The sequence below is a fragment of the Canis lupus genome, chromosome 5, assembly GCF_003254725.2.
Source record: "Canis lupus dingo isolate Sandy chromosome 5, ASM325472v2, whole genome shotgun sequence".
In the NCBI taxonomy this organism is placed as follows: domain Eukaryota; kingdom Metazoa; phylum Chordata; class Mammalia; order Carnivora; family Canidae; genus Canis; species Canis lupus.
In genome coordinates, this window is record NC_064247.1 from 1281816 (window position 1) to 1295626 (window position 13811).

Below are 13811 nucleotides of genomic sequence, written 5' to 3' on the forward strand. Positions count from 1 at the left end.
CGGCTAGGTTCCCAGATGGGTGGGGAGGGGAGGAATTTTGTGCATAAAGAGGCAGGCTTTTTTAAGAGAAGGGAAAGAAAAAAAATAAAAGAACTTTTATTGCCCAAAGTAGGGATTTAGTAATGATGAGCAACGATGACCTCTGCCGGGGGTGGCAGTGTGAGTACGTGTGTTCCGGGGAGGGGGGTGGGGGGTGGGGTCTCTGACACTCCCTTAGCTGAGCCAATGACTCATTCTAAATCGGAGCGACTTTTGGAGGTCATTTTAGTCATCCCCCTGCCTTCGGGCCGGATGGAGTTGGACTCCACTGCAGCATGTGTGAGGGTGGGAGGGGGTCGACCGCTGGGGCGGGGGGAGAGGGGGAGAGTGTCCTTGCGTGGACAGGAGTGGGGCAGGGCGTCGTGTGACCTGGACGCGCCCCAGCCCTCCCGCGCCGGGGCTTCCCCATCCCTGAATCAGCATCCTTCTCCAGGGAAACAGCATTTTGCAGGCGGAGAACCGGATGTTGGGTTTCCGGGGTGGGCGGGGGCGACGTCCCCTCGGGCCCGGCCGGGGAGACTGGGGCATTCCCGGGGTCCCGTCTGCAAGCCCGAGGGGCCCGCGGCCCCCCCGCCCGGGTCGCCCAGAAACTTGCCCTGCGGCGCGAGCCGAGCCGGGAGCCGCGCGGAGACGCCGCGACGCCCTCTCCCTGGCAATGCGCATGATTCTGCGGCTCTGGGCTCGCCGCACTTCAACGCACCTTGAAATGGGCTCGCCTCCTGCGCGCCGCGACGGACGGGCGGCCCAGCCAACGGGCTGGCGCGCTGGCGGGCGGCGGCCAATGGGCGCGCGGCGGGGGCGGGGCCGGGGTCCGGCCCGCTAGGCTTCACCGCGGCGAGGGCTGCGCTGCGCCCGGGCGAGGAGTGCAGGTGCCGCTGCGCCGGGGCCGGAGGCTGCGCGCCGAGCGAGCCGAGCCGAGCCGCGGAGGATGGGGAGCGGGCCGCCCGGGCTGCAGGGGCACCGGCGCGGGGCGTAGCGGGCGCGGGCCGGGGCGCGGGAGCGTTCGGGTAGGATGAGGCTCCTGGCTGGCGCGCGGTAGTACTATGATTTGGTATGTGGCCACTTTGATAGCAAGTGTGATCGGCACCCGAGGGCTCGCGGCTCAAGGTGAGTTGAAGTGCAGCGCCCGGCCCGGCCCCCGCGGCCCCGCCGAGGTGGGGTCCCGCGGGGCGCGCCCCGGCTGCACCCCGCGTGCCGACTCCCGGGCTCCGGCGGGGCGCGCCGGCGGCTCCCCAACTCCGGCCGCCGCGGACCGAGGGAGTTCGCGGGCGGGCCGGGGCCGCGCAGCAGCCTTCAGCGGGAGGGGGCGCCCCGGCCCCGCGACCCTCCCGCTCCCCGGCGCACGCCCCTGCGGGGCACATCCCGGCCGCCGTGTCGGCGCGCCCAGCCCTGCCCGGTGCCCGGTGCCCGCGCCCGCCTGCCCGCACCTGCGCCCCGGCCGCCGAAGTTCCCCGAGCGCGGGCCGCGCAGGGCCGACCCCCGCCGCCGACGCCCGCCCGGGCGCAGGACCCGCTCGGCTGCTGGCGAGGGCGGCGGGGCGCGCGGCGGGCTGGGGTCCCCCCTCCCTCTGCAGCATCTCGGAGCCCCGGGAGCGTTTTCTTTCTGTGATTTCCCCGGGGCTGAGCCCGGGATGCGGCGACGGGGAAGCCGGCGAGTTGGGTGCTGCGTGCGTGAGCGCGCGCGCTTTTGCTTTGGAGACGGGCCGAGCGACCCGCAAGGCTCCGGGCGGCACCGCAGGCTCCCGGCCCTCCGTGGGGGCGAGCGGAGCCCGGCGCCGGGACTCCGAGCTCACCGTCTGCAGCGCACGGACGCGACCCGGCTGCGGGCAAGTTCGCCAGGCCCCGAGGAGGGGAGAGGGGCCGAGAACCGGCGGGGGTGGAGGTGGGCGCGGAGGGCAGGGGGCCTGGGCGCGAGAGGACCCGCGTCGGCCGCGCTGGGGCACAGCTCCCGCCCCCGGCCCGGCCCCCCCCCCCCGGGGCCCCCGGCTCCTCTGGGCCGTGCAGGGGGAGAGGGGAGCGACCGGGAAAGTTTCTAGGATGGAATGTCTCCCGTGCTATTCGAGGAAGGGAGTGAGTCTGGAAACGGAACCAGAGGAGGGCCAAGAGGGTGATTTGGTGAGACGCTATGTCGACACGGGGGGTCTTCAAACTCCATTTGTCAGTTGGGAAAACTGAGGCCGGGGAGCCCCAGGAGCGCGTGGGATGGCGGTGGGTGTGACGTGGGTCGGGCCGTGTGTGAGAATCTGCCCTTAGCTTCAGCCTCCTCCTTTCCCCGTTTCCTTGTAGTCTTCCGATGCCCTCGTCCTCCTCCCCTCCAGGTTTTGGTACGTTCCTGCTAGTTCCTGCTATGGGACTGTCGCTGAAAGCACAAAAGGAGCTGCTGGGGATCTTTGAATAATAATAATAAAAAAAAAAAACAGATACTGAAAGGAGGCTCTGAAATAGCCTCCACCCTGAGAAGTCAGGGTGAGGGGAATGGACTTTGGGCAAGTTTAAACACAGAGTGAAGGCAGGTGGGTTTATACCTGCAGCAACACACAGAATGGCCAGACAGAAGGAAGGACTTCCCACCGTGGAAGGTTGTTGGGCATGAAGGTTATGGGTGTGGAGAGGTCCCTCTGTCGGGGCTGGCTTGACATGCACCCCTGAGCCTGCCCCTCTTGTTGGTCTTGGGGTCCTTTTAGCTTAAAAAGGCTATTTGCATGTTAGTCAAGGACCTAGGTACAGAGGCAAATGATCTGGTTCCAAGTCCTGGCTCTGCCACTTGCTGGCCCCGTGACCTTGGACAAGCTGCCCAACCTTTGAAATGTCATTTGCCTCAATGGAAGTGTAGGGTTAACAGTATGAGCTTGTGGGGTTTTCTGGTGAACGTTAGCGCTGTAAAGAACTGAACGACTACCTGATGTATACTAGGTGCTCAATAAACGTTAACATGACTATTATTCTTATACTCGGTATCTCCGGGGTTCCCGGCTGCTGCTCAGTTTCTGTCCCTGTGGCCAGTCAGGGCATTGGGACCTGGGAGTATCTTGGGGGAAGTTCAGAAGGCTGCCTCTGTCAGGAACCAGGTAGCGGCTGCGGCTGACCTTGTCTGAGGAGAACCTCTTGTTCCCCTGAATCCCAGGGAGGTGTGCCGAGGGCGTGCTTGGAAATCCTTTGAAAGATCTGCAGAACTGCGAGTTGTATCTGCGGCCAGAGGCTTGTGGGAAGGATGCAGGAGCCCAGGAGGCACGCAGCCTCTGGAGTGGGGGGGAGGGGGGCCTGTGTGGCAGGCCTTTGCTCACACGGGAAATGCCAGCCACTGTTCCACGCTGGCTCTGGGTGAGAGCTCAGCTGCTCTCTGGCTGGCTTTAAAGGCGACTTCTGGGGAGATTCCTGAGAGCCAGGGGCTTGGAGATGCCCCCTTTAGGGCTTGGCTGAAGCAGAGGCTGCTCCAACAGAGGGGTAAAAGGGAATGTGGGTTGGGACAGTTAGGGATGGGCTCCCCTTTTGCCTTAGACCGTGTGTGTGTGTGTGTGTGTGTGTGTGTGTGTGTGTGTGTGTGTGTATGGTGAGTAGGGTCCCTGGAGAGGTCGGAGAGGGTACGGAGAACATAGGTATCTGGCGTCTGGGAGATGGTGCCTGGCTCTCAGCATCCCAGGCTGAGCAAGCTGGGGGGCGGGGGGGACGGGACCCTGGGCCATGCCTGGGTGACTGTGGACCTGCCTTCGAGGTCTTATTCCCAAGGCCGCCGCCTCCTGTCCATCCAGATGCTGCGGTTGTGTTACCCCTGCTACAGCGGCCCCACACCCACGGGGGTTCTGACTCCCATCCTCCGGGTAGGGTACCTCTACCTGCCTGGCCTTGACTCTCCCTTCTTCCCTTTGCTGATGAAGGTGGGAGGGAGGAGATGGCGACCAGGAGGCTCTAGCACGACCCCACGGGCAGTCCCTCCGCAAAGAAGGACTCTGCTCGGCAAGTGGCCAAGCCGTCCGGCCAAGCGGTCCGTGCGCGCTCGCGCTTGCGTCCCCCGCACACGCGCCAGAGGCAGGGGTGTGTCTGGCAGCCTGCACCCCGGCAGAAGCTGAGGACGGGATGTGTTGGAAAGGGCACGGCCCAGGGGCAGTGGGAAGACTCCGCTTCCAGCTCCTGGCCTGAGGCCCAACGTGTGCCAGACTTGGAGTGGGCAGGTCCCAGAGCCCGAGGGTTTCGTGTTTATGGCTCGGAGGCGGAAAGCGGAGGTCTGGTTACCCGAGGAGCAGAGGCTGCGCAGCTGGGCGGCGCCGAAGCTCAGCATCTCCCTCCTCCCTCCCTCCTGGCTCCTGCTCTGCTCTCCTGAGGCCCGCCTCTCCTCCCGAGGCCCGCCCGGCCCGCCCGGCCAGGGTGCGGCTCTCTCCCTCTCTCCTCTCCCCGGCCCTGTCCGTCTTGGGCCTGCAGGCTGCTGGCTTCTCCCCCAGCCTTCCTGTGCTGGGGTGGGGGTGGGGAGCTAGGTCCCAAAGGGGGCTAGGCCTGAGATTTAACACACTTCTCCTCTCGGAAGCCTCCTCCCTCCCCAGACACTTCCTGTGACCTTCTTCGGCTGGGGCCCGGGTCTCAGGGGGCAGTTTCCGTCTGTCTGCTGCCTACTTGACGAAGAGTGGATCTGAATTATGAGAAGAGCTGTAATTGGTGTGAGCCGTCTGCGGTTGTGTGCACATGCCTGTAGAGGCATGTGTGTTTGCACACGTGTGTATACATGCCTGTGCTTGCGTGTGCATGCACTGTGTCTGCATGCACATGTGTAGGGGGCAGCGGGACGGGGAGGGGAGGCTCCATGTGGGGAGGCCCTCCCCTCCCCTCCGGGTGCTGTGGGTGGCAGTGTGACTACACTTGGAGCAGACACCTCACTCTCCTCACCCCTGCTCTGCACCTGAGTCGAGGCAGCCCAGAAGTTTTCCAAGTTGCAGGCTCAGCCCAAGGGCTGGATTAAAAGATGCCTGAGGTCCCAGAGAGAAAGACTGAATGGGGGCCGAGCCGTCACTGGGGGGCCAGACCCCGAGCTCCAGGGGCCCAGGAGCTCCAGCGGGGGCCCCGGTAGAGCAGGGGCTGGGCCCTGGGGACAGGGCCACGGCTCCCGGGGCACACAGGCAGCTGTGGCCTGGCCGCCCAGGGGCCCTGCCCGTGGGGCCAGCGCGGGCTGCCCGAGGCAGCTGACCTATTTTTCCTAGGAATCTTCCTGCTTTTCTGTTCTCTCTTGCGTGAATAAGCAGGAGACTGGTGAGCAGAGAAGGGCCTCCATCAGGGCTCTGGACAGCAGTTCCATGCGGGCCAAAGCCAAAGCGAGGAGGGAGGCGCCCGCAGCCTAGGGGTCCTCCTGGGAGGAGGGGGGACTGGGCCAGGGAGGAGGGGGACTGGGCCAGTGCCCTCAGCCGACATGGCCTCCCTCGTGCCCTAACCCGTCCGGGTCACAGGCGGCCACGGGGAGCTCGGGCCGCACCTGCACGCGGGCTCTGGGATGTGAGCCTCTGTCCTCATTCTCTGGCTTCAGCCCCGGGGTGCTGGGCTTCTCAGGGAGTAAGCATGGGCTTCGGTGCCCACGGGCCCATCTTGTCTTCCCCAGGAGCCCCAGGGCCCTCACCTGCCTGCCTGCGGGCCCTGGGGTACACGCGTGCGCTTGGCCGCGGGGCTGGCCGGCGTGTGCGGGGCGCAGGCTTCCTGGGGCGCGTGCGGGGCGTGTGCGGGGCTTGAGGGGTGTATGCGGGGTGTGTGGGGGGCGCAGGCCTCCCAGGGCGTGTGCGGGGCTTGCGGGGTGTGTATGCAGGGTGCAGGCCTCCTGTGGTGCATGCGGGGCTTGCGGGGTGCTGCGGGGTGCAGGGCGGGGCGTGGCCGTGCCCTTCCTCGAGGAGCCCCTGCAGGAGCGAGGTTGAATTACCACTGCTTCCTGCCAGGGGCTCCTGGGGAAAAGGCTCTTGGAAATACAATCTAGCCGAGAGCAAATTAAGGTTGCTAATAGCGGGGCTGCGGCCTCGCAGGCTGCCGCGGGGAGCGGGCCCAGCCCGGGGTGGGTGGGGGGCAGCCCCAGGGGAGGCGCCCTCGGTCCTGCCCTGCCCTCGGTCCCGGAGCCCTGTGGGGTGGGGGCTGGGAGCCAGCACCCTGAGAGGGGGCGGGGGCGGGGGCAGGGGCAGAGGACAGGAGCCCGCCTGGCTGGGGCCTTGCTGGAGGCAGAAGGGTGGCCCCGACCTCCAGCCCACCTGCCTCCTGTCACCTCCGCTCTGCAGTGGTCCCTGCTCTGGGCCGTGGGGCGCCTGCCCCTGCTTCCTCAGGCCACCCCTCTGGGTGTGTGCTGGTGTGGGAGGCTCCCTGGAATCTCCTGGAGCCTCCTGGCTTGTTGGGGAGGAGTGATTGGGGGACTATTGGGGGCTGTGCCTTTTTTGGACTCAGCAGGGATTATTTTTAGGCTGGCAGATGGAGGTGGCGGTGGCTGTCGCTGGTATTATTAGACAACAGGCCTGTGGTTTGGGAGTCTGGTGCCCAGAGGAGGGGGGGGGGGACGAGGAAGAAGAGGAGGAGGAGGAGGATCAGGAACAGGAGGCTTCGGGAGGACCTTGTACTGGAGGATGATGGGGCTGGTGGCCCCTCCGCTCGTGCTCCCCCCTCGCCAGGGCCGCTACCTGCAGAGTGACGCTGAGCCCAGGCCTGTCGAGGCCAGCAGCTGCCTTCTGCCATGCCCACCCTGTCTTCTGTGTGGCCACGGGCCCTGAGCCACAGGGGGTGGGGAGGGACCACCCCTTGGCCGGGGAGGGTGTGGGGTGCCGCGGGGAGAAGCCTTGGGGCCTGGGCCTGGGCTCGGCAGGGGGGTGTCCCCCCGAGTGAGTCCCAGGTTGCTCCTTAGTGAAAACGAGCCCATTGCGTTTTGCTCAGGTGGGCATCTGGACATCGGGGGACGTTTGTGGCCTGGCCCAGGGCCTGCCGTGCGCTGGGTACTCAGGACGCGAGGTGGCTGGCGCAGACGCTGCCCGGCCCTCCTAGAGCTCCTGGGGTGCGCGGGGTGCTCCTCTTCTGCCAGCCACTGGGCAGGAGCCCATCCTGGGGCAGGACCTGCAGGGCCAGGCTCCATGCACCTGGATCCAAGCAGCCTGGGCCTGGCCGCCCACCGGGCACCACCTGTGTAGACAGGGGATTGGTCCCCTCGGGGCGCCCCAGAAGGTCAGCCAGACCACAGGGGCCACCTGGTCCCCCCTGCTCTCCTGCTGCTTCCTGCGCAGAGCCCCAAGGGGCAGGCTTGTTGCGCTTGGTCCGCAGTTTCCTGCCTCCTCCCAGACCGGCCAGGGCAGCTCCTGCGCCCTCAGCGCCACAGCCTCCTCTCCTGGCTGCCCAGGCTGTCTGCTGGGAAAGGGGCCTGGCCCCCCCCCTTGTAGCCCCTCCTCACCCAGTCGCTCTAGGTCCTTCCTCCCCCTTCCTCTTCCCATCCCCTCCCCCCTCTCCCCTCCCCTTTCCCATCCCCTCCCCCTTTTCCTCTGCTGCTTCCCATCCCCTCTCCCCCTCTCCTCCTTCCCTCCTCCCCTCCTCCTCTCCCCTTCCCATTCCCTCCCCCTTTCCTATCCCCCTCCTCCTTCCCTCCTCCCCTCCTCCTCTCCCCCTTTCCCATCCCCTCTCCTCCTTCCCCTCTCCCCTCCCTTCCCCTCCCTTCCCCCTCCCCGTTCCCATCCCCTCTCCTTCCCCTCTCCCTTCCCTTCCTTCCCCTCCCCTCCCTTCCCTTTCCCCCTCCCCCTTCCCATCCCCTCTCCTTCCCCTCTCCCTTCCCTTCCTTCCCCTCCCCCTTCCCATCCCCTCTCCTCCAACCCCCCTCCCGCCTTCTCCCTTCCCTCCTTCTCCCTTCCCATCCACTCCCCTCCCCCCTTCCCATCCCCTCCCCCCTTCCCCTCCCTCCTTCCCATCCTCTCCCCCTCCCCCTCTCCCCCCCCACCTTCCTGCTCTCAGTTGCTGCAGGCAGTCCTGCTGGGAAGAAGCCCACTTGCTTCCTGAGGAATTGCCTCCACTCTCTCCCCTCCTGGTTCCGGGTCCGTGAAGCCCGTGTCTCTGTGTCCCCTGTGCTCGGAGTCCTGTGTCCTGCCCTGGGCTGGGCTCTGCCTGCGTCCCTGCCTCTCTCTCCTGGTTTCTTGAGTCCCTTTCACTCTTGGGTTCGGGTTTGGTGTCCTCCTGGGTTACAGCTCATCTCTCTCCTCCATCAAACCCCTCTTCCCTTTTTGCTGCCAGCTTGTTTACTTTTTTTTTCCTTGTTGGAGCTTTTCTGGGGAAAGTGTTTTATTAGACATGCTTTGGCTCGGAAAGGATCGGGCTCAGGAAGGAGTGCTTGTAGGTGTTGAGTGAGAGTGCTGTGTGTTGACGAGTTGAGGAAGCTGATAAATATTTTAGGGCTCAGCAAACCAGGAGCGTTGGACGGAGTGCAGAGGCTGGGACAGGGCTCCCACCCCTCCGCTTTCTTCTTGGGAAACTCTCTCTCCTTTTGCTTTCCTTAGAATCCTTGGGATGCTCCTCTTGCCCTTCCCCTCTGCCCCTGCCCGTCCAGGCCGGAAGGGGTCCTTCTGCAGAGATGCCGGTGGGGCTGACTGGCTTGGGGGCAGGTCTAGGGTCGGACTTGGGTGGGTGCTGCATCCTGAGCCTCCCGCCAGCTGGGGAGGGGATGGAAACCCGGAGCCTGGCGGTGCTGCGGGAGGTGTGAGAGGCCGCCTCATTGCTCTGCAGTGAGGATGAGGCAGGCATTGATTGTACTGTGGGAACCCACTTCCGCGCCCACCCACCTCCTGGCATTGCCCCCCCCCCCCCCCCCCCCCGGCCCTCAATCCCCTGTAGCTGGGGAGCTACCGAGCTGCAGACCCCAGCTTCACCGCTAAAGGGGGCAACCGTCAGCCCCTCTGCCTCCTGTCTTCAGCTGTAGGGCCCGAGCCCTGGGCAGGGGCCCCCTTCCATGGTCAGCCTCTGTCCCCCATGCCCGGTACCCAGGCCCTGGGATAACTCCTTCCTCTTCCTGAGGCTCCTGTCTTTCCTCTTTTCACCTCCTGGAAAGTCCATGCAACACACAGTCCCGTATTCACAGGCACACTCACATCCCCCCAGGCACACACTCACCCGTGTGGTTTTGCCAAGAGCTCACATATGCATCATGCACACACATACACTCCCCCGTGCACACACACATGGCTCCCCCTGCTGGCTCCTGGTGCCTGCCGTCTGCCCTGTCCTTCTGGGTCCAGGATCAGCCTTTGTGCTCCTAGAGGCGGGGAGGCAGGCTCTGTCCCCTTCTGGGTGCCCCTGGGGTTGTGGGGGAGGGGCCTGCGGCAGCTGAGCCTTCTCCTTGCTTTCCCCGAGGGGCTGGAATTCAAACCTAGCCTGAAGCAAGGTTGGGGGTGGGGGGAGTTGGGAAACCTGCTGGGCCTTAGGCAGGTGAGTGCAACACTGTGCTCTGCTCCAAAAATACTCTGTGATCTTAGCTCTTTCTCTAGAAAACAGTGATGTCACCAGTAGCCAATCAGCTTCTAGAAGAGCTTGCCTCCTCCTCCTTCCGCAACTTCGGGAGGAGAGGGAGAGGGGGATGGGAAGGGAGAGAAGGAGAGACACAGAGATGAACAGACAACATGTAGGCAGCCGCGGAGCGGGATGCAAACATAGCAACCCAAGCACACGGAGGTCCCTCCACAGAAAAGCAGGCAAAATCCCTCCCCGGTGCAGAGGGACAGGAAATCCACATATTTCCCCCAACACAACACACACACACACACCCCACACACTGATAGAGACATGAAAACCGAGAAAGACCAGTATAGAAGAATTCACACAGGGTGGGAGCTAAGAGGAAAAGACAGAGACACAGAGACCTGAAGAGAGACAGAGCAGCACAGAGAGACCCGGAGAAGGAGCAGGGGAGAGAGGGACCTGGGAAGAGTCAGAGAGACAGACGCACAGCAGGACCAGAGACACAGAGACATGAAGGAAAGCCAGAGACAACCGGAGACAGGGACACACGGGGGTCAGAGATGCAGTAAGAGTCAGTGCAGAGGCCCCACAACAGATGGGTGGCCGGACGGAGGCACGGAGGGATGGAGGGACGGAGGCACGGAGGCACGGAGGCACGGAGCCCTTCCCCCGCTGGAGGCCCTGGGCTCTGGGCTTGGCGCCCCAGCGGCGCAGCTGCTGTCCGTGGTGCTGCCCGGAGCCGGGCTGGGGGGAGGCGAGCCGAGGGGTGAGCCGAGGCCTAGGCCCAGCAGAGGTGGGTAGTGTGGGGAGGGGGCCCGAGAGCCTCTCCAGGGCCGTCCCTTTCCCTGGGAAGCCAGCTGGACAAGGTGACTTTGTGAGCACGGAGTCCTCGTGTGGGAGGGAGCAGTTTTGGGCTGAAGTGGGGGTGGCACGCCTCCTGTGGGGGCTCAGGTGTGGTTGCCAGGGGCCGCCAGGCAGGAGGAGCCGCGCCTGAGCTGACCTGTCCTCTGTGTCCTCCAGCTCAGGCCGGGGCTGGGTCCTCCACTCTGCCTCCTGCTGCAGGGTGGGGGGACGCACCCTTGCCAGCTGTGTGTTTGGTCATCTGCCAGAGGTGGGATGATCTCCCCTGAGCGGGCAGGCGCAGCAGTCCCAGCGTCCCCGCGCCGTCCCCAGCATCCTGCCTGCCTGCTGGGGATGCTGGGCTCAGCAGTTGGAGGGCTGGAGGCCGCGCCTGCGCCCCTCTCCGCAGCAGGTGCCAGTGGGGCAAGGGAGGAGGGGCCCGGAGAGGCTGGTCAGGCCTGCAGGCTTTTGGGCTTTTCCCTCGGGGTTGCCACAGCAGCCTGAGACGGCTGGCTCGGGATTCCCCGCTCCTGGGTGGAGTACTCGTGTTTTGTGCTGCGAACCTCCTCGGGCTGAGCTGGGGGTGGGGCGTGGGAGGAGGCTGGCTCTGCGGCTCCTACCAGGCTCTGGTGGGAAGCCTCCTGCGCAGGGAGGCATCGAGTATCTACCCCCTGCGGCAGTATCTATCCCCTGCGGCCCAGGCTGCGGCCCCTCCACTTCCTCAGTAGCCAGAGTCCTGAGAACTGTCGGGGCCTGGGGGGTGGGGGGGGACATGGTCATGGCTGTGCTCCTCGGGACTGCGGAGGGAGGATTTGGCTTGCACGACTGGATGGAACCGCTTCTTCCTCTTCCTCCCTCCTTCCACTCCATCTCAGGTTCATGGGTGCCCGGGGCTCCAGGGCCCCCGGAGGTGTGAACAGAGGGGGGTGAGAGGGTTTGGGGGCACCGGGACCCTCTGGGGGGTGACGGAGCTCTTAAGGGGGCGGCCTGGGGCCGTGGGTAGGGGTGGGGGCTAGAGGGCCTGGGACATGGCGGGGGGCTGCTGGAGCGGGACTTCCGCCCACCTCCCTTGTGCACTCCCTGTGCCACCCGCAGCTGCCCACGGCCTGCGAGAGGAACCTGAGTTTGTGACCGCGAGAGCTGGCGAGGGCGTCGTCCTGCGATGCGACGTGATTCACCCCGTGACGGGCCAGCCCCCGCCCTATGTCGTGGAGTGGTTCAAGTTTGGGGTGCCCATCCCTATCTTCATCAAGTTTGGCTACTACCCACCCCACGTGGATCCTGAGTATGCAGGTAAGGGCTGGGCTGCTGTACGCCCGCTCCTGGCTCAGCCACGGCCTGCCTGCCCTTGTGGTCATGGTCACAGTTGCGGTCACGGTCATGGTCGCGGTCACCGTCGCGCTGCGGTTGAGGCTCCTCCAGCCTTCCTCTCTGTGGCCGCTCATCGTTTCCCGACTGGTGTGTTACCTGTTCCCCGTAGTCCCTGCCTCTTCCATGCCCTCCTTTGGGCTTCAGTAGGTTTTCATTAAGTGGGAGTTGAGGGAGGAGGGGCCGCAGACCGGGGTGGGGGGGGGGGTTTGGCTGGAGGGGAGGCTTCACCAGGGCCGTGGTGGGAGCGCGCAGTATGCAGGTCAGTGGGACAGAGGGACAGCAGGACAGAGGGACAGCGGGAGCACGGGAGAGCGGGACAGAGGGACAGCAGGAGCGCGGGACAGCGGGAGAGCAGGACAGAGGGACAGCTGGACAGCGGGACAGTGAGAAAGCGGGACAGTGGAGAGCGGGTCAGCGAGAGAATAGGACAGTGGGAGAGCGGGATAGGGACAGCAGAGAGCGGGACAGTGGAGAGCAGGACAGCGGGAGAATGGGACAGCAGGACAGTGGAGAACGGGAGAGCAGACAGCGGGACAGCGGGAGCGCGGTATAGTAGGACAGCGGGAGAGCAGGACAGTGGGAGAGCAGGAGAGCGGGAGAGCGGAGAGCGGGAGTGCAGGACAGCAGGACAGTGGGAGAGGACAGCGGGAACACGTGCCAGGCTGCAGGGCAGCTGTGCGCAGGAGGGGCCGAGGCACAGCCCTGTGCCCTGGGCCAGGCGGCCCCGTGGTTGACACTTTGCTCTCCCTCCCTTGGCGTGAGCCCTCATGCCCTCAGGCCGGACGCCCCATCCCGCATCCCTGGCGGCGGCGCACCCGCCCTCTGGCCCCTCTGCACCCGCCTCCTGTCCTGCCCTGTCCTGTCCCGGGGTGTCTTGCTCGGGCTCTTCCTGCCAGCGGGGGCCTCTCCGGGAGTCACTGCCAGCGTCTGCGTGCCAGTCTGCTGGTGAGGAGAGCACAGGGCTTGAGCCTGAGCACGTGAACCTGAGTGTATGTGGGTGTGAGCATGAGTGTGTGAGCGTGTGAGTGTGTGAGCGTGTGTGAGAGTGAGAGTGAGTGGTGTGGGAGCATGTGTGTCGTGAGCGTGTGTGTGAGCATCAGCGTGTGAGCATGTGAGCATGAGTGTGAGTGGGAGCATGAGTGTGTGAGCGTGAATGTTGTGCACATGATTGAGCAGTGTGAGAGCACGTGTGTGTCCTGAGCATGTGTGTGACCATTAGTGTGTGAATGTGAGTGTGAGCATGACTGTGAGTGTGAGCATGAGTGTGAGCATGCGAATGTTGTGAGCATGAGTGTGTGTGAGTGCTGTGCACGTGAGTGAGCAGTGTGAGAGCATGTGTGTGTGAGCATCAGTGTGGGTGTGAGTGAGTGGGAGCATGTGTGTGAGCATGTGTGTGCATGAGTGCTAGGTTGTGAGCATATGTAAGTGTGAGCGTGTGAGAGCATGAGTGTTGAGTGTGTGTGCAAGTGCTGGATGTGTGTGAGTGTGTGTGTGCACGTGAGCCTGAGTGTGACCATGAGGTGTGAGTGTGAGCGTGTGTCTGAGTGAGCATGAGGTGTGCAAGTGTGTATGTGTGAGCATGTGTGCCTGAGTGTGAGAGTGTTGTGAGCCTGTGTGAGAGCGTGTGAGTGTGAGCTGTGAGCGTGCGTAAGTGTGAGTGTGTGTGAGCAGGAGAGGTGTGTGTGTGTGTGCGCGCACGAGTGCTGGGAGTGCTGGGATGCTAAAGGAAGGCAGGGAGATGGCAGGGCCTTGCTTCTACATCTACTTCCCTTTACCCCGTCCTCCCTCGAGGCCCACCGCGCGCTCTCCGCTCTCTCTGTCTCTGTCTCGCTCTGGCCGTGGTTGGTTTTGACTCTGGTTTTTGAGTGGATGGTCAGTGTTGAGATGGGCGGGGTGAGGGCGGAGGCCGGGGGAGGCCCGAATACAGGGTGAAGGACGAATACAGGGTGAAGGACGAGGACGAGTGGAGGGCGGAGGACAGGGTGGAGGGCAGAGGATGGGGTGAGGGCCCAGGACGGGGTGAGGGAGGAGGTTGAGGTGAAGGACCAGGACGGGGTGAGGGCCCAGGATGGGGTGAGGGAGGAAGACGGAGTGAGGGAGGAGGTTGGGGTGAAGGACCAGGATGGGGTG

The 13811-nt window shown here is 64.7% G+C and overlaps 1 protein-coding gene across 3 annotated transcripts in view; it reads left to right on the top strand.

Moving 5' to 3' along the window:
* Positions 1 to 958: 958 nt before the first annotated feature.
* IGSF9B (immunoglobulin superfamily member 9B) overlaps positions 959 to 13811 on the top strand; it is a 56516-nt gene continuing 43663 nt past the window's right edge. For all 3 annotated transcript variants that reach the window (XR_003143344.3, XM_025464864.3, XM_025464865.3), the window contains exons 1-2: positions 959 to 1146; positions 11406 to 11603. Coding sequence is in view for 2 of the 3 variants with exons in the window: in XM_025464864.3 (XP_025320649.1) it covers positions 1083 to 1146; positions 11406 to 11603 (262 nt within the window). In the remaining variant the exon portion in view is untranslated. The remainder of the gene's footprint in view (positions 1147 to 11405; positions 11604 to 13811) is intronic.